The following is a 21,346-nucleotide window of genomic DNA, read 5'->3' on the forward strand; positions in this document are numbered from 1 at the left end:
GCCATCTTCGTTCACAGCTGTGGTATAGCCCAAATATGGACACTAGAACTGGCTAAACCCCATTTTTAAATCACTTTGGAATATAACTATTTTTCAAAGAAAGAGAGACCTTCCTTTGCAAACAAACAAGTAATTATCTTGGGACTATAACTTTAAAAGAATTAGTGTTTTATCATAATTTGAATAATTCGCAAAAAGCTGGAAGGTAAGGAGAATACAAAAAAGATATAAGTTACTTATGGTGAAAGGGGAAGATTTATTTGTTAAAAAATTAATTTTATGAAACTCCATCTGTATTAATTGGATTTGATTTTTTCCACAATAATTTTTTTTTTCTGTGATATGCTTGTTGATTGGCTGGATTTTCAAAACAGAGGAAGATAGTAATTTGAGCCCTCTGTGTTATCTTCTGCTGGTGTGTGCCTGCAATTACAGCATGAAAGGCACCAGAGGGTGTGAACTGTTTGCTTACTTTCACTTATACAATACCTATGGTTGCTTGCTTTGGGGGAAAAAAATGACTAGAAGAGCCCTTTGGAGCAGCTGTTAGATGATAAAATGCAGTTTACAGATGATAAAAGTAAGTTTACTTCAATTAATGTTTGATGAATTAGATCTTAAACTAGTTCAATCATTCGAAGCTAAATTCAAGTCCTTTGAAAAAAAGATAGAGGAAAGACTGGGTAAGATGGATAGAGAAAATGCTAAGTTTGATTATAAAATGGATTTAGTTTTGACTAAGGTTAAAATACGTTCGTTATTAAATTTATGGAATTTTGTTCTTATATATGGTAACAGCAGTAAGGCAGAATGGAGGGTGAAGCTGATGGAGTTGGCTGAGATGGTAAAATTGATGGCTTTGATTTGAAAAAAGACATGTAATTTTAATGCTAATTGGAACCTTTTTTGGACTTTCTTCAGGAAACAAAAAAATGAAACTATGTTGCATGGATTTGACTATTAGAAATAATTTGGGTTTATACTAATAATGAAAGTTATGTTGTAAACGTAGAGCAAGAGATCGATGTATATTATTATTTATATCTGTTGTGAGGAGGGTTGGAAGTCAATTCTTTTTCTTCCTTTATCTTTTCTTTTTCCTTCTTTGTTTTTTCACATTTTTGACCTTGGTTATTCTTTTTTTTAATTTTCCTTTCTTTTTGTTTTCTTTCTTTAATATTAGCTTTTGTTAGTTTTTACTTTTTCTATTTTAAAATTTAATAAAGTTATTTGAAAAAAAAAAAGATAATCAATGACATTAATTTATGTTTCAGTGCAAACATCCCCAATACATATAATTAAAACATAAATAACTAAAAAGACACCTTAACCAATCATGACAATCAATAACATTTTCTTATATGGTCAAAGAGTGGGGCTAGTCTGATTTCTGCTAGAAGGCCATTCTGGAGAACAGCACTGCCACTGAAAACTACTGCCTTCTAGCTTTACCTCCTCTCCCTACAATTAACTTCCCAGAAATGGGGAACAAGTACCTGTTTTTTCCCCAAAGTCACTTTATCAGTAAGGCCAATTTTAGTTGGTATATGCAGTCCTAGAATTAACAAGTCACAAATGGCTTTATGCATAAAACCAAGCATGTTAAATTGCATCCAGAAGCCTATCATGAACCAATATGACCTCAATCATCTCATATTGCATATTTATGGCAAGCTGTTGACTAAATTTTCCAAACTTCATTCTTACAACTGCTATTTGGTTAATCCTACTAATATTTAGTTGGAAGTAATACACAGACCTCTCTGCCTGTTCCTAACCTTATCTTGTCCCTCAAAATTGTATAACAAAAAACTAAATCCACTTCAGTTTTAACCTCTGCTGTTAGCCAAGAAAACAGTTTGCTTTTTTCCATTCACGTCTAATGCAGTCTAATTTCAGTTTGTTTTAAAACTGGAAGAACAGATGTAAGATAGACACTTTCATCATAAAGCATGTCTTCCTAATAACCTCAATTTCCAAGTCTCAATCTGTAGTTTCATTATTTACAGCGTGAAAGAGGGAATGTATATTATACTATGTGCATGTTTGGATCATTCAAATAAAGTACAGCACTCACTTTGTTTGGACCACCTAAGTAACAAGAGATTTTTTTCCAGTAAGTGTGGGTGGGGTATGGGAAGGAAAAAATGATACTACAAGCTGTATCAGGTCATGATACTTGCTGTATACATTTTAATTAAGCATGTCTGTAGACTTTTGAGAATCAAGACAGAAGAAGCAAATTAAAGCAGACACTTGATACGATTTGGATATTCCAAAAAAAAGCATGGAGTGATTTCTGCTTATTCTGCTTCTGTAAAAAGTGGTAGATCCTAGTTCAAATAAAGGATAAAAGGTGCATCATTCATGAAACATGAAAGGAAATGAAAGCTCTTCAACCATTTTTCTTTTTTTAATCATCTGAAGTAGTTCATTTTAATCAACTTTACATATCTGCTGAATCAAAGTATCCTCTTCCCACATGACACTTCTAATGGTGGAAGAGGAGGAAGGGAAAAGGTGATTTTTGTAAACTCTCTTTTCCACTTGTGCTCTCCAAAAAGCTACTTGGAAACTAGAAGTTTAAGAAATAAGCAGACATAATGTTAATTATTTTATACTGTGCAGGAGTGGAAGATGGAGACCGAGTGTTCAAACCCTTGAATTTTTCTATACTTTTTAATTCTTAGTTTTTCATGCTATTTGTTTCTATGTGCTTGTAGAAGTGAAATGGTATGCTCCTTTGCTATATTTAAAATTCTTTTCTCACTGCATCGTTGCAAATAACTGTTTCAATCTGTTAAATAAATGTTCACTTTACATTACAACTCTACTTATTGCAATCTGCAAAGAATAAACCATATCGGAATAAAAATATAATGAGAGAAACTCTGGAATAGAATTAGAGGAATTGAGGCACTTAGGGAATGAGTAAAAATTACCTTTCCCCTTTTCCCCAACCTCTAGATGTCATTCTGTTCCTGGAAACTCAGAATCATAGTTCAGGAATATTATAATTTTTAACATCACTTAGACCACCTAATTTATAACAACTTCTTTACATTTTTTTGATAGGAAAACAAATCCAGCAAAGTTCTCCAATATAACAAACAATACTTTATTTCATTTTATTTTATTTATCTAATTTGTCCTCACCCATCTCTTCCCATCGGGGGACTCTGGGCGGTTTACATTGGAATAATATAGTTCCTTGCTAGAGAAGTGGATTTTGAGCTTGGAACACTTCCAAGATGGTTGAAACAGAGCATCTGAACTTGAAACAGAACTTATTCAGCCTGGAGTGCTTCAAGCCCAAAATGTTCTGCACACTCAGTGTGCAAAACATTAAGTCTATATGCCTTTTTGCACAAACATAAATGTTTAGCAAGTCATAGAAAAAGGTAATTATGATAATCCAAAATATTGTAGTTTAACATGCTCTTAATATGTGCCAACATACCTGAAAACTTAATTTCTCAAAATAATTGATCAAATGTGTTACAAAACTCAACAAATAAACATAAGATCTAACCTATTATCATAAGATGGCAACTTGTGGATAAAATATGAGAGTGCTAACAATGGTGCTAACAAGTCTTAAATTCCTTCTGAGTCCCCTTCCCCCAAGTGCCTTTTCTTCCTAGTCCTCATCTGACCCATTTGCACAGCCTCACCTACATGTGCAGGTTGCACCTATATCAGCAGCAGGTAATACTTAATAGCAATTCCCAGTCAAGGACCTTAAGATTACTTTTCCTGTGCTAATTGAAAACACATAAAACATTAACACATTTTTAATTTTTTAAATATCTTTGTTATTTAAGGAATTTGTAAAGCTGCCCAATTCTTAATTTCTTGGCAATATACATTAAAAACAACCAAAAACAGTAAGAACCCAACCAATGTAAAACCAGTAGAGCAAACGCAATCATTACATGCATAGCTGAGGCTGCATATAACAGACATTTCCTCTCCTAACCAAATGGACTCAATTACCGTCCTGGCCCAATTCATGGCAGTAAAGCTAGGTCTTCACATCCCTCCTTGTGATGTAATAGGATGGGCAGAAATAACTGGAGATAAGCAGTCTGACAAGTAACCCAGTCATAAGGTCCGGTCTCACGGGTCTCTTCAGAAAAAGCAGTAAAGCCTTTAGAGTAGAAAATCAATTTCAACCCAAATTACAAGAATGATAGTTAAGCTTGCTTCCATGTACAACCTATGAAATACATTTATCTAAACCTTCCCAGAATTCTTCATGTGCTATATTAGCTTGGTGGCACAAAATTGAGGTGACTCCCAGAAACTCTAAGGACAAATGCCTGCCCTCTTTTCCTAGCAAAAGTATCTAACTCTTCTGAAGATATTCTAGTAAATCTCCATCATTCTGTCTATCTACCTGGCCCATGGTCTTCCTCTTTCACATTTCACTGGAAAAAAGGACTATGCTTGACAATCATCCACTTCCATCATATGCCCAAAGTATGCCAGTTTCTGCTTGTTGATCATAATCTCAAGGGAACAACCAATCTTATTTTATCCAGGACTAACTGATTAATTCTTCTTGCTATTCCTTTTAGTTTTAGTGACTTTCTCCAAATCCATAATTCAAGACCTCTATCTTATTTCTCTTGCTATTTCTTAATGCCCTGGTTTTTCAGTATACATTACCACTGGAAAAACCACTGCATTACCCTTCATGATTTTTCCTGAATTTATTGTTGCCTTCCTCCCTGGGATAAATCTTCTCTTTACTTCTCCAGAACACTAGTGTTGAGCCCCACAAATGAAACTATTTACCACCTTCACTTCTGTGCCATCAACTATAAGTTCACTAACATTGTTTTCTTAATGTTTAACATTAATCAGATGTTTTCACTTTCCATTTTTACTTTCATAGGGAGTTGTTCCAAGTCCTCTAATTTTCATTCCAGCTGTCATCTCTTCCAATTCTTACACTATATTCACTGTACAAACTTAATCAGATATGCAGACAATATGAATCTCTCTTTCCTATTCTGAACCACTCAGTTTCTTCTACTTCAGTTCTTACAGCAGCTTGTTCACTGTAAAGATTTCTCAGAAGAATCATCAAATGTTCTAGCAGACTGATGAACTTAATACATTCTACATTCTGGTATGATCTATACTATTAAAGGTTTTGCCATAATCAATAAAGCAAAGATAAACCTTTTTAACTTTTCTTATTCTGCTATTCACTTTCTGTTAGTTTTCTGCTCTTATGTCCCTCTGCCTTTCTGGAGCCAGACTGATCACTTGGTATTTTTCTCTCCATCTATGACTCTATTTTTCTTTGTTAGATCTTAAATAAAAACTTACCCGCATGTGGAATTACGGCAATGGTTCAGTAATTTGCACCCTCCCTTACATCTCCCTTCTTTAGTATAGGTATGTATACCATTTCCCCACCTATTTTCTAGATCACACAGATTTGTTCCATGTTTGTTAAGATTTTTAGCACTTTAACTGCCTCTTCTGCAATTTTAAATAGTTCATTGGGCATTCTATCTACCAGTTCCTCTGGTTCTCTTTCACGTGTAAGAGTACTGAATTTATTCCTTACATGGATTTTGTTTTATAATTTGATATTATGTTGTCCACATCAGTGGACTATGATTCCAATGCTGTCCATCTTATTTAAGTGTATGTAGTAGAACAACAATAGATAGGATCAAGAATGAATGAGGCCTGAGTTGAAAAACAAATATAAGAAGGAAGAGTAAAGGGGTTGAAAAAAAAGGGGAAGACTCCATAAGCTGTGGTCAGAAGGACAAAAGATTCTCAAAAGAGGTGAAGCTTTTTAAAGAACAAAAGGCAATATACTTATTTTTGGATGTACTGGGAGCAAAGATGAAAACAAAAAGGCACGGGAAGGTATAGTGAATGATGTTGGTGTAAACTAGATTTAATTAGATTTCCTTTTCATTTACCTCCTGCTTTTAACCTTTCGTTAAAAGACTACGACTACGTCTTAGTCTTTCTTTGCATTTGGCATAACACTGTTTACCCTGAAACAGAACAGCAAGATGGGTATGTATGATCCTGTCATTTATTAGATCATAGCTGACAATATACTTAACAACATACTTTTAAGTTTCATTGCCATTTCATTCTTTTTACAATTTCATACCCTAAATAATGTATCATGCAATTATCTGAGGACTTGGGGAAATACAGTCTGGTCAGCATGGCGATGATAGTAGGTAAAACTCTCTAACGGATTGTTAAGCAGATAGTATGTGAGCATTTAGAAAAGAATGCACTGCTCGGTAGGAGCCTGAACAGGTTTATGTATGAGTCATGATTCCAACAACTATGAAATCTGATATTACTCTTACTAATAATTCATAAAATCTCATGTAGTACATACTCTTTGGCAAGCAGATTTATTATGTGTGTAAAAATTGCCACTTATTAGTAAGTAGAAGAAACTGATCAAGTTAATGTATATGTTAAGATAGCAGGTGTTTGGAAAGGGACTTTTCACTGTACACTGTTGATGTCACACTTTGTTGTTGTTGTGCCTTTGAGCCATTGTTGACTCCTGGCAACTGCCTGGACTAGTCCCTGCAGTTTTCTTGGCAAGATTTCAGAAGTGGTTTGCCATTGTCTTCTTCCTAGGGCTGAGACAGAGTGACTAGCCCAAAGTCATCCAACTAGCTAGACTTTGACAAACAAAGTCAATGGTTGCTTAACAACCATGTGATTCTCTTAATGACCGTGATTCAATGAATGACTGTGGCAAAAAAGGTCGTAAAATCAGCCATGACTCACTTAACAACCACCTTGCTTAGTGACGGAAGTTCCGGTCCCAATTGTAGTCGTAAGTTGAGGACTACCTGTAAGCCTTTTGATTGCTCCATAGGAGACTCTGAATTCATTTCTTTCCCAATTTATGTTGTCATTCAATTCAAATTAAATCAAATATCTTTATTGTGGTCAGAGACTACTACTAATAAAAATCAATAGTATTAAACAGTTTAGGTAAAGGTAAAGGTTTCCCTTGACGTAAAGTCCAGTCGTGTCCGACTCTAGGGGGCGGTGCTCATCTCCGTTTCAAAGCCTTGGAGCCGGCGTTGTCCATAGGACACTTCCGGGTCATGTGGCCAGCATGACTCACGGAACGCCGTTACCTTCCCGCCGAAGCGGTACCAATTAATCTACTCACATTTGCATGTTTTCGAACTGCTTGGTGTGCAGAAGCTGGGACGAGCAACGGGAGCTCACCCCGCCGCGCGGTTTCGAACCGCCGACCTTCCAATCGACAGCTCAGCGGTTTAACCCGCAGCGCCACCGCGTCCCGCATTAAACAGTTTAGGGCTATATAAAAGGCACAAATCGTAAAATTAACTTGGCAGATCATTCAGTCAGCTGTACATTTTGCATAAGATGTAATAGAAAATTTAGGCAGATTTAGAGAAACAGAGTCATGAATATCTGAAAGTAAAAATGGTAAGTACAGTAAAATTGATCAGAATGACTAGGAAATCCGCTTAAATACAGGCTTATCAACTGGCATTCAAGAGAGAGAAATAGAATGAGAACAAGAAACAGAGAGACTACAACAGACCTTCTGTGTTACCTATTTGCCTTTCTAGATCTGCTGCTTCATCTGGTGTTGCACGAGGAAGGACTCCAGGATCACTGAAGCTAGTACGTAGCAAGGTCCCCATAACAAAGAAGAACAGAATTGCTCCAACTGCAGGAATTGCAGGCGTAATTTGCTCAGATAAATATGGACAACTGTAAGATAAGGAAAATAAAATATTAAGAGTAATGTCATACAGAAAAATAGTAAGTACCCACAACTGATCTTGTGGGGGATGGGGTGATGAACCACTTCAAAATCATCTACATTAATACACATTTCAGCAAAAACTCTGAAAATCTGCTGATAACACTTTGCCCTCACTTTGGATTGCACCTAAAAAAAACAAAAACACCCCAGAATATTTCAAACTCTTACATCATTCTTCCACCTTATTTCTGGGGTTCAGTGAATACAGTACTGCATTCAAATTAACATGCAATCTTCTGATTCAGCTATTTGCACTAATGGAACAATAAGAGAAATGCAGTAAAGATCAGTTCATGACTATTCCCAGAATAAGGAATACAGGTTGTATCTCTCTGCACTTCTGTGACTTTTGTTGACAAAAAATAATAACTTTTAATGCTGTTTATGAAAGTACAATTAAAATGTAACGTAGATTTTTTTTTCCGTATCTCTCTCGCTCCAGTCCTTCGGCTTTAAAGATATAGATGCTGTTACATTGCACACAAAGGCTGTTCAGAGCATAAGTAACAGTTCTTCTATTTAAGTACTAATTTATATGTTCCAAAAATATTATTAAAAATAATTTTCCAAATAATTTGATTAACATTTTAATTAATGTTTTAAAAATTATTTTAAAAATTAACATAGCCAGCATCTACACAGCATCAAAATATCTGCAGAAAAGGGTGCAATTAACTCTTCATTATATCTATTCTACACATATTTATACATCAGACAATGTGAAAATTCCAATTTCATTTCTGGGATATCCTAATTTTTATAACTAGATTTTTTTCAAAAGGTTAAATTATCAAGGTAGTATCAGCTTGACAGAATACTCTCATCTACTTGTTGAATATCAGGTTTTATTACCATGGCTTCTTCAGATGAACTGTTTCAGATGAACATGTCTATAGTGAATTGAACGAATATGCTGATATATTGGTACATATGTAACAATAAGCTAGAATTGTTTAATGCACACAGTACTATGTTAATTTTGTCACTTGTCTCCTGCTAGCAGGAATTACTAAATACTCCAGGAAATCTTATTTGTGGCTTGCTTTGTGCTACATTTGCAAACAAGTTAAACACAATCCTCCCTTTAAATTAAGACAAACAAAAAATCCTGCTGTGCGAGTAACTCTAAAGAAATAGCAAACAGGCCTTCTGATATGCTTAACCACTCCTGCCAGGATGAGAAACCAAGCAACTGCAATCAAATGACATTTTCAGCAAGCTTGTTCAATCAAGATATGCTGGAATTCTGACTTTATGTGTAAACTGACCATGGATTCACTGTAATAAGAACTGTAAGTTACTTCACAAATATAATTGAAACTTTTGCTGAACCAGTTTATTACTTATACACTGAAGCTATACCATGTCTTTTAAAATAACATATAATTTAAAATATTTATTTAAATTGTTTTATCCCAATCTGCTCATATTCATAGTAACCCATAATTACACTAACCCAAATATTTAAAATGCAAATACCAACTAAAACATGTAACACCTAAGACTGGTAGAATATAAGAATAAGATGATAAATCACAAAGCAAAATCCCCTCAAGAGTAAGAATGATCTACAAATTCTACATTTTGGGGGGGAAAAAAACAAGAAAGGGACAACAGAATATTTTAGAACTGTGGAGCAGCAACGTATAGGACCGAATTCTCACAGTTAGCATCCTATCTCATGGCAAAAGCACTTGAAATATGGTGAAACCAAGGGATCACTACAATGGGCTTTAATGGTAAATAAGCACAACCCCCTTAAATTCAGGCTAGGAGCAAACTAACAATTAGAATAAATTCAACAGAGATTGGAAGTATCCTGCTGGCTCACAAGGGTAATACTTCAATGTTCAGGTGCTAACCATTTGATCCTATGTCATGGTTACTTCAGTGAGAGGTTGTAAGTCGCCTCCAAATTCATATATCAGTATGACGTAATGTAACATATGAAGCAGTCAATGCTAAGAAAAGAAAAAATGGCTTTACATAGGAGAGAGGAAGAGGGAGTGAGAAGTTACGCATGAGCTTATAGCACTGTGAGGAAAGGGTGCTGAACTATGATTTTCAGGATTCTCTCATTATTGGCAATGCTGGCAGAATTTGATGTAAGATGGGATTCAACCATTCAAAGGATGTAAGTTCCCACCCTTAGCCTGTATGATATATGATGGTAAATTAAGCTACAATTACAATCTCTACAAGGTTTTTTTTTTTTGCTTTTCCTTGTCTTTAATACTCAATTAAGTTTTAAAAAAATGTTTTTGAACAAAAGAGTGTAAGAAGGAAATAGAAAATGCCAGAGGATTAGTCTGCTATATCTGGAGCCTTCTAAAAACTTTTGAAGCTGAGGGAAGTAATGGTCCAGCCCTCTGAATTAAATGTGCCTAAGGAATGACACAGAACATTGGCAATATTTGTTGTGGATAATTAATGTTGCAGTCTAAACCTCTCCCAGAAACCATATTGGGAAACACACAGCATCTAACCTTAATACTCAATAATGGTGTAATTTAAAAGAGTAACATGAGCTTCCTGGGGCAACCGCCTCCCCCTTACAGTCTGGATACTGCCTCTGAGAAATCTTAGGAGAAAAAAGTAAATGAAAAATAGGTAGTATCTCTTTTACATCCTGTAGAACATTTTGATAGAAAACAAACAAATGGATCATTGAACAAATCAACCCAGAGTACTTACAGGTAGTCCTTGACTTATGACCAGTCATTTAGCGGCCGTCTGAAGTTATGACGACAATGAAAAACGTGACTTATGACCAGTCCTTGCACTTATGACTGTTGCAGCGTCCCTGCAGTCATGTGATCAAACTTCAGGCGCTTCACAACTGGCATGTATTTTTGACAGTCGCAACATCCCAGGGTTACAGGATCACCATTTACGACCTTTCCAGCCAGCTTATGACAAACAAAGTCAACAGAGAACCGCATGATTCACTTAATGGTTGTGTGATTCACTTAACGACTGCAGCAAAAAAGGTGGTAAAATTGGGTGGGGTCACATGATGCCTTGCTTAACGATCACACCACTTAATGACAAATGTTATGGTCCTTATTGTGGTCTTAGTCGAGGAGTACCTGTACTCAAGACACAAATTACCAGGCTCAGATTGGACGGACTCAATTACAGTGGCAATGGGTACACCATTGGAAGACGTGAAGGACCAGGTTAGGAACAGATCCTCCTGGAGAGTATCTATGTGGTCTCTAAGAGTTGACTTCAACTTGACGGCACATAATCAATCAAAAGAACATTTTCATATTGTTTTCTTTTTTCTTTCTTTGTATAAAATAATTCAATCTTGAATTACTTATTTATTGGGACTTCTGGGGAAGAAAAGGCAGACTGAAGACAGCTTTGTGAAAAGCGAAGCTAACGACTTCAGCTAAGAACAAGGACTGAATCAACAATGTCAGTTATGTTGTGTGTTTTTATGAACACCTGTTCCCAGAAGAAGTTGTTACACCAGAAGATGCTATTATAGAAAAAGACTTGGAACAAAACTGACATGATTATGGAGAATGTAAACAAGAATTTATCACTGGATATACAAAAAAAAAAATTGGACGAGGCTCTAAAAATTAAGAAGGAAATAAAAAATGACAATTCAAGAGAGTAATTGGAATAATGTCTTCCTGCTGGACTTACAAAAGAGACTTGTTAAAGTTTTGAAGAAATTCGAGACAAAAGGATCATGATCATTCCACTGGATTAAAGAGCAAGACTTTTATGTAAAAGGAAGGAATGTAAAGTTGGCTTATTTGATCAAGGTTAATATGGGATATGTTGTAATTTTGGGGGTTCTTTCTGGACTTGCTGACATCTGGATTGGAAAAGACATTGTGTATTGGATTTGCTTACAGTTAAGAATTGAGATATGGAATGATGTTAATAAAGTATCATCTGGAAACAAACTAACTTTGATTTTTCCTTTGTTCCCAATCTATTTAATGCTTTCATCCTCTCTAATGACATTGCCTAAAATTTCTATAACTAAGGTAAATAAAATCAGGGAAAGGGGACAACCTTGCCTTGTACCTTGGGCTAGTGACATTTGATCTTCATAAAGATGATACTTTATTAACTATTGAAAACCCCCTGGAGTCGTTGGAGGGAATAGAAGGATATTTGAGAGAAATTGGGGAAATGACAGGGCTGCAGATACGTTGGTCCAAATCAGAAATGATGTTATTTAACTATAGTAAGAGGAGAGAGCAATGGTTTATGAGTAATAATAAAATAAATATTAAGTTAAAGAATTTGACAAAATATTTAGGAATAAATATAACAAAAAAACTAGGTAATTTGGAAAAGGAAAATTTCCATAAATTAAAGCAAGAGATTAAAAAGTAGTTGGAGGAATATAGGAAAATTAAATTATCATGGTTTGGTAGAACAGCAATTATTAAAATGAAGATATTACCTAGGATAAATTTTTTATTTAGGATGTTACCAATTAAGCTATCAGAGAGAGAGATGAAGAGTTGGCAAACCATGTTTAATAATTTTTGTAATGGGGATAAGAAAGCAAGGGTGAATAAAAATAGATGGTATAAGCCTCAAAAAGCTGGAGGATTGGGGCTCCCGAATTTAAGATATTATATAGTTAATAAAATAAGATATATTACAGATGGTATGGTTGGACAAGGAGAGTTGAATTGGTTGGAGATGGAAACGCAAGAAGTGGAATGGAAATTGGAAAATGTATTTTTAAACTAACTAAGAAATGGTTGGAAAGGATTGAGAATCCCTTTTTAAAACCTATTTTAAGGATTTGGGCAAAATATAAAGAAAAATTAATGCCAGTCATTTCCCCATTGACCCCAGTGGTGGTGATGGAAAAATTCCCTATAAATTTAAATAAGGAATTGGAAAGGGAATTAAGGCAGAAGAAAATATTTTGGATAAAGGATTGGGTGAAAGAAATGAATAGTATAGATTGAATAAGGGAGGTACTAAGGGGAAGAAAGATATCTTGGCTTAATTGTATACAATTAGAGAAATGGATTAGGAAGTGGATAAATGAAAATAAAGAATGTAGAGGTTACACAAGATTTGAGAAGATGATTTTAGAGAGAGAAGATAAAGAAGAAAATATAGCTATAAAAGATGAGAAAAGTGAAATTTATAAGATGATATTAGAAATTGAAGATCAACAGAATTATCTTCAATCAGTATGGGATTATGATTTAACACAACAAATAAGTAGTCAGAATTGGGGTAGGATATGGAATATGCGTATTTTAAAAACTGTGTCTACAAGGATAAAGGAAAATTATTTTAAATTGATTTGGAGATGGTATTTGACACCTGTAACACTAAATCAAATAAATAAGAAATATTCAGTATTACGTTGGAGGGGATGCCAGGAATCTGGCATCTCCATATGTGGTAGAGTTGTAAACAGGTACAGAAGTTTTGGCAATGGTATTTAAAGAGATAAATGAGATAACTAAGATAAATTTGGAAGTATGTCCAGATATAGCATTGTTATCAATGTATGACAAGGTTAGATGCACTCAAGCTATTAAAGATTTAATTATAAATCTATTGACAGTGGCAAGACTAATGATAGCTAGAAAATGGAAGGTACAAGGTGATTATCAAATAGAAGAACAGTATAAAGAAGTGTTACTCCAGGAAGTAAAGCCAGACTGCTCACCTAAGGGAATGATATTAAAGGCAAAACTGAAATACTTTGGCCACATAATGAGAAGACAGGACACCCTGGAGAAGATGCTGATGCTAGGGAAAGTGGAAGGCAAAAGGAAGAGGGGCCGACCAAGGGCAAGGTGGATAGATGATATTCTAGAGGTGACGGACTCGTCCCTGGGGGAGCTGGGGGTGTTGACGACCGACAGGAAGCTCTGGCGTGGGCTGGTCCATGAAGTCACGAAGAGTCGGAAGCGACTAAACGAATAAACAACAATAAAGAAGTGTGGGATATTGCAATCAATGATAAATTAATGTGCAGTATTAAAGTTAGAATGGGGTTGCAGAGCCAAAACAATTTTGCAGAGATATGGACATATTTGTAGAATTTGTCTTATTAAAAGGGAAAGGATGTACACCTTCACAAGAATTATTACATTTCTGGAAAGAGGAATGATTAAGCAAAATATTGGTCCTGGGGGTGGGGTGCATGTTTAAGGTTTTATTTATAATTATAACTATTAAATTTATATGTAAAACTAACAGAGGTTGGATATAAGTTTACAAAGCTATGCATGTATGTGTTTAATGAAATAAATACTTAGCCATAAAAAAAAGAAGCAGGATTTAAAAAAAAGACATGGAATGATCAGTTTTATTTTTGTTAACGAATCTAATTATTGTAATGCTCTTTGGACATTTTGCTGACACCTGAACTGGAAACAATGCTGTTTATTGAACTTGCTTATAGTTAAGAGTTGAAGAGTTTTATATCTGTTAACTAAGGGGAGGTGAAGAGATAATGAAACTGTTTATACTTGTCGTGATGAGAGTGGGAAGTTGCTTTCATAGGTTTTTTTTCCTTTTCTCTTTTCTCCCTCTTTTTTTTTTTGCTTTCTTGCACGTTTATTCTATTTTTTTCTTTTAGTTTGTATTATCTTTTATTATTGTAGTTAAAACCTTTAATAAAATATTACTTTAAAAAAGAGTTATTTATTCATTAAATATTTATTTGTTTAAATGCTTGGGGCTTCTCATGCTGAACTTTTTAAAAAAAAATCTAATTTGTCACTGCCTATCTCCTCCCATCAGAGGGACTCTGGGCAGTTTACAACAAAATAGTCAGTAAAACAATAAATATACCATCCAATTACAATATATAAAAATACAATTACAAATAACTAATAAATACAGATAAAAATAAAGTCCAGATGGCTATGATCCAATTCAGTCCTTGCACTGGAGGAGCAATTTTAGGGCACTAGCCATCCCCACTTCTGTATCACATGCAATAATTTTTATTACGCAACATTCTATCTGCAATTTCCCCTCCTTTCTTGACTCACAAAATACATTCCAGTATACAGTATTTTCGTATAATGCTAATGTGCCATCTATGATTTACTTTTTTAAAGAAAAACTAATTTTTCTTTTTTAGTTTTTAGCCAGTCTGGTGTAAGACGCTGGCCTAGAAACCAGGAGACTGAGAGTTCTAGGCCTCCGTTAGGCATAAAAGCCACTGGATGACTTTGGGCCAGTCACACGCTCAGCCCAATCCACCACACAGGGTTGTTGTTGTGGGGAAAATAGGAGGAGGAAGGAGTATTAGGTATGTTCACTGCTTTGAGTTATATATAAAAAGGTGGGATAAAATAATAATAATAATACAGTAATCTATTTACCAACACATTATGAGAGTTAACTTTAAAACTCAAGAGAAATTTGAGCCAAGTATCTGAAAATTTTCATTTGTAGTTTTCATTCAGCAAGAACTTTAATTTTATTCATAAGCTACCACTACAGTTGTGACTATTACAATAAAATTCAAAATATGAAGTGAATGCCTTTAATATTTTAAGCTGAGGTATTTAAGTAGTTATCCATTTCTACAGCTTATTCATTAACAGTGAAAACTACGTAAGAACCATAGAATCATCTCATCCATTTTAATATCAGCTTTAAAAAATTTAATTTTTTTAAAAAAAATTAAAATGTGACATGTCCTATCTTGATTTACATCATCCCTTATGCCTCATGAAGAATTATGCCAATTTGCAGTAAGAAAAGCACTTTGCCATGTTTATATTGACATTTTGTAGTTGATCTTAAAAATATTTTTACAAATGCTTTTTTATCTTGCAAGCGGTCATGTGGCTCAATAGTTCTGGTGTTGCCTAGGAACAATAGAAATATTGTCTAATAAGCCAAATCAGGAGATTATTTTTGTCAAATTCTCTTTTTGCTAGAACTGGTCATCCTGTAAAGGGTACATGGGAAAAAGCAAATAGTTTTTTCTGGATATTATCAAATATTTGAAATCCCAGCACACTGTTTAGTGTGTAAGTCAATGATTTTGTATAAAAGGAAATGGATAACATGTGCAGAAGATTTATAAATAGTTCTGTTTAGATAAAAAAAGGTTGAATCCAGAATGAAAATCACAACGGCCACACATGCCAGATGTTTCTAAACATTAATTTTGGCTACAGTATCCACACATTAGTTATGCCTAATTCAGGCGAAGGCAAACAAATTACATCTGGTGAATCCATGATAGGGAAAGGAGGTGAAACAAGAAGCACAGAATGAGAATCCCCCCCCCCTTCATCTTCTTTCCTTATTTATCCATTCTTGGATACTATATACATAAACTTGATGTTATACTCAACAGCAAGAATTTTGAACAAACATATATAATGCGATGCAAGCTCATTTAACGTTGAGTCACTTCTCACTCCCCCATTTTCTCCTTCGCTGGTACTCACTCTGATACATACTCTTATTTGGAAACAAACAGATGTTAGGGCCTTCAGATATGCTGATACCCCCTAACTCACCCAAGCGCTCCATTACTAGAGAGAGAATATCTGTAGTATGCATAGGTACTGTTGAGTAGATCTTGTTTCCAGCTATTATTTGTCATGAAACTTGCTGGGTCAGAAAGCTAAAATATCTCCTAATCTTTTAGTATCAACACACTTCTTATAACTTCACACAAAGATCTGTTTCAAAAGGCTTTTCCTTCAATGTTTTCTTATTTCTCTAACTTAGCCTGTCATTCCAGAAATTATTTCTGGGGATATGTATTAAGATCTGAAGTCAAGCACTAAAGTTTAGGTGCTGCCAAGTCTAACTTTTCAGAACCTATCTTCCTATCACCAGAAAAAGACTACTTTCCAGCAAGGTTAGATGCTGATTTTGTTGCTTCTGGTTTTTTTAAACCAAGTTTAGGCAAATCACATAGCTTTAATAAATTATAATTATTTCAAAAAATACCATGCTTCAAGTTTAAATCACTATGATAACGCCACATGTACTTGTATATTACTTTAAAGTATGTAGTTGATTCAACCAGATTCACAATAAATATACCCAACTGGTTATCAGCCAATTAGCAAATTGATACGTCCTTTTCGTTAAGTTTTTCTACAAGCCACACATGTAGAAAAGGTACAAAATATTTTAAGATGCAACAGTGATACATAAAGGAGAATTGCACCATACTCATAATTTTTTCTGAAATGTTGCACATTATGTATGTTAACTATAAATATAGCCAACTTAAAAAGAAAAGCCTTTATCTGTGGACTGAGCCCCACTGCACCTCAAACAGATTTAAAAATTGAGAATGACTAAAAGATGTTTTGAGGAGCTGCTAAAACGTCTTAAATGTTTTAATATATCATTATATAGTATATATATCATAAATATATGATAGTATCTTCTTTGAACAATAGTGATTAAAGAAAAATAGGAGTTTCTGCATTTTTCATAAACTTATAGGGCAAAATATCATTTATGCAACGAAGTATTTTAATGAAATATATTGGGTAAAACATCATCAAAACCATTTTAGATCTACTTACATCTGGGAGATTCCTAATGGTAGAATTCAGTCAATCAATCAATTGTATTGATCTACGACCATAATAAATAAATTGACTGAATGAATGGTGGAATTCCTGAAAAATCTCATTTCTTTTTAAACTTCAAAATCAAATATTTATTTCAGTCACAGACCAGCATAACAAGAATATAAGAGCTACAACCATTCCAGCAGTCTAGACCTTAAAATAGAAAGACTACGGTTAGGATTGTTGACATAACGCTGTAAAAAGAAAATTAACACTAGGAATTGTAGTTAGCATTACTGGTAAGACTATAAAAGTTATAGCAGAATATATTATAAAATAAAATGATATAAAAGTTATATTAAAAAATCCTAAATAGTTAAAGCTAATCAGCAAATCAAAACCACCCGAAAGAATAAGATATAAGATACAACAAAGAACATTACTAACATAACACTATAAAAAATTATAGCTCTAGCCACCTACATAATGTGATGCTATCAGCCAAGAATATGTAGCATCAGTAGCCAAACATCTACGTATAGTACCTCGGCCTAGTATTACTACTAGAGCCTATCAAACTCTGAAGTATTAAAATATTATGTATATGATTAAAGTACATAGGACAGTGAAATTAAAAAGTATTTCCAGGAGTTGAATAGATTGACAATTCTAGAGTTGATCTATGTCTTATTCTTGATCGGTTCCTGATCACTTCCTAGTGGATTCTAAAGGTTTCCACAATGAGAGCCACCACTTTTAATTATGCACAGTGTGTAAATGCAATTAAAAGTTATATTAATTTATTACAAACATTTACATGGCTGCCCAACTCAAACAACATGACTTTGGGCAACAAAAATATTTATTCGACACGCACCCCCCCAAAACCATACAATAAAAAATAACTCAAATATGAAAAATGACAAGCTGACAAAATAGATTAAAACAGCCAATACAGGACTCTGCTCATCTAGAGCCGAACTTCCAGGGAAAGCATTACCGAAGAATTATAGTCCAACGATAATACGCAGAAGTGTATTTGAGAATGTGGCCATCTTGACAACTATGGAGAGATAAAAACACTTGGAAAAACCCTGTAAAATGAACACTGTAAGAGGATGGGCTCAAAGAACTCAATCTGTCCAATCCCAAGAGGCCATAGCTATCCCAGATACTTCTTATACCTCTCTTTCAGTACTAAAGAGAGGAAACTATGATAGCACATTTCTGTGAAAGCCCTTTTGCAGCTGGGAGATTATGAATCGTGAAATTCCTAGAAATTTTTTTTTTTCCCCCTTAAACACTGTGCAAAATGTCAAGAAAATCCATGACCATGAGGCAACCCTTATTTATTTAACTGGCATAGAATTTCCCTAAAATATTTAATTGCTTAATTTTGGGGGAAAGCAACAGAACTACAGTAAAATTTTACAGACAATTCCATCTTTATCAAACCAGGACATAAAATGTGAAAACCTTTTGACCTTTGATTTAAAATATATTATTCTTTTAAAATTAAAAGCAACTGATTAAAAGCTACTAAGAGAAAGATATTCTGTCCTCAGCTATTTTGCAACATATCCATATAGTTTTTTTCTTTTAAAGAGGAATAGAAGACACTTGTGAGAAGTGTTTGGAATTAATAATAATAATATTTTAACTTTATATGCTGCCCAACTCCCAGCGACTCCTATAAATTCTGTTTGATTTAATGAGCTACTTATGGAGTCATTTTAAATTCTTCAATGTATAATTTACCTGCTAGTAGAAAAAGTACAAGAATTATTCTGTTAAATATAAGGGAGTATGGAAGTTCCAGCCTAAAGAGATTTCACCTATAAAGTATTTCTGTTGTATATTTCTGATAGCCTTGATGCAGGACCTTACATTGAGAAAGAAAATTATACAATGTTCTGATGAAGAAAACAGAAAGTAGACCCTGGAAAACAGATGAGAAGATTAGAAGCTAATGACTACCTCATGATGGAAACAGAAGTGATATAAACTGTCTGAAGACAGTGTTTTGGAAAAATTGTTGCAGAAATTGTTTTGATATACAACTTTTGCTTTAAATTTAACTGAAAGCTTTATTGTGAAATAAACAGAATGATTTATGAATTTAGTCTACTGAAAGTGAAACATTAGGAAAATGGCATTCTTGCTTTCCATTATACATACTCTTCTTGCACTCTCAACTCCCAAGTACTATGGCAGAAACCTATACTGTATGCATAGAGTAGTTGTGACAGCAATTTCAAAGAGAATGGAGTCATTTCATGGGGGGGGGGGGGGAGAAAAAGAGTTTCCCCTAACTTTCAGGCTGAAAATCCAACATCATTTGGATCCATTCAGAGTATTTCCAAAACTGAACATGATGAAAATAAGGGAGCACACAAAGAGAAAAATGTATGTGCTAATCTTTCAGTTTCTGGAATGGGCCAAAATGTGAATCAATACATACAGCAAACTGCTCTGTAATTAATAGGGCTGTGCAGTGCTTCAGATTTAAAGACAAAAAGGTCCTTTGGAGAGCATGGCGGCACACACATAACAAACATGTCTTTTTCTGGGATCATGCAACAGCTTTGAGCTGCTTAAAAATGTTGCCAACGGGTGCTAGGTGACTACCCACATACGGGCCATTTTTCCCTTCAAATCAGAAAGAGTCCACATTCCTATTAATAATTTTATTTAGCATTCTAATTTATGCTGGGATATTTGGTTAACTAATAATAATGAAAGTTACATGCACACACACACAGAGAAGCAGCCAAAGGAACTCTTCAAAGCATCATTTCGAATGCTCTGCACAGCTTTAAGAACCAGATAATATGAAATTTAGACTGGTCAAGGAGGGATCCACAAATTTGACTGATGTTCAAGGATCCACTGAGCATCATAAACAGAGCTCTAAAATGCTAAGAACTTTTAGAACTAATTTTAGAAAGTCAGAACTTCTGGTCAGAAAATAACAACTGACAGATTAATCAGCCAGGAGTTGACTAACTGAAGATTTGGCAATTGGACCTTGTGGCTAAAAGGAGCACCCCCTGCAATCTTCTGCTAAAGAAGAGAGGGAAGCAGGAAGCTCTAGAGAGTTTGTGGTGATGCTTCAAAGAGGCAAGAGTATTCAGGAAGGGAGATCTGATAAAAAGGTGAACTGTAACAAATAACTGCTAAAGCAGTAAGAGTTTTGAGATACAGGAGGACAGTTCTACAATTGCTCTTCTTAGATGGGAGTGAATGATTAGGAAAAAAGTTTGGGAAATATGACCTGAGGGGGAAAAGCTATTAAGAGCTTACTTAGCTAAAATTCTTCAAGGTACTCCTGAAGTTTACCAACTGCAAATAAGAGTGAAATCCACATTATGTGAGAGTATATCTGGTCTTGTACAAATACTATGTTCTGCTTCATTTCAGCCCCAATACATTCTGAATGATCCCCCAACTTTATGGAATAAATTTTGAATGCAGGCTTCTAGGGGAGGCATGGCAAACTGAAGGTGGTTCTGCAAAAGCAGAGCTGACGACCACAGCAAAACCCAAAGAACTGGTGAGTAGACCAGTTCCTTGGAACCTCTCTGGATAAGGAGAGGATGGGAGATATGCTCTGGATGGCTGCTCCTCATGAGGAGACCACAGGACAGTGATTTTCCACAGGTTTGAGTGCCAAGAGATGACAGGATCAGCATCTTGCTCACAACTGCAGTCGATACTAAGTTTGCAAACCTCACTTTCTAATCACTTTCAGAAATTGCTCATTAACTACTTTTAAGCTATTACAGACCTTCAGAATGACAAGTTTGAAAATGCTGGGTGAGTCTGCCTTCAATCCTGAATGAAAGGAAACTTTACTTACAAGCTTAAGAAATTAAAGAATCTGAAATAAACAGCAAAAAGCTAAATAAGATTTTGATCTAAGAAAGTTATGAACTATGTGTATATAATTTCAGACAGTTTCATAATCATTTGCCTGAAGCAACCCCCATCCAATAAACTGTAATTTGCT

General features: G+C 34.7%; 1 protein-coding gene across 9 annotated transcripts in view; it reads right to left on the reverse strand.

Moving 5' to 3' along the window:
• ZDHHC14 (zinc finger DHHC-type palmitoyltransferase 14) overlaps positions 1-21,346 on the reverse strand; it is an 80,054-nt gene that overhangs the window by 44,563 nt on the left and 14,145 nt on the right. For 7 of the 9 annotated variants that reach the window (XM_063308238.1, XM_063308211.1, XM_063308185.1 and 4 more), the window contains exon 2: positions 7,592-7,764. In XM_063308238.1, the coding sequence (XP_063164308.1) occupies positions 7,592-7,764 (173 nt within the window). The remainder of the gene's footprint in view (positions 1-7,591; positions 7,765-21,346) is intronic. The other 2 variants (XM_063308194.1, XM_063308177.1) reach the window with 1 other exon arrangement.

This window comes from Candoia aspera, chromosome 1 (genome assembly GCF_035149785.1).
Source record: "Candoia aspera isolate rCanAsp1 chromosome 1, rCanAsp1.hap2, whole genome shotgun sequence".
NCBI lineage: Eukaryota > Metazoa > Chordata > Lepidosauria > Squamata > Boidae > Candoia > Candoia aspera.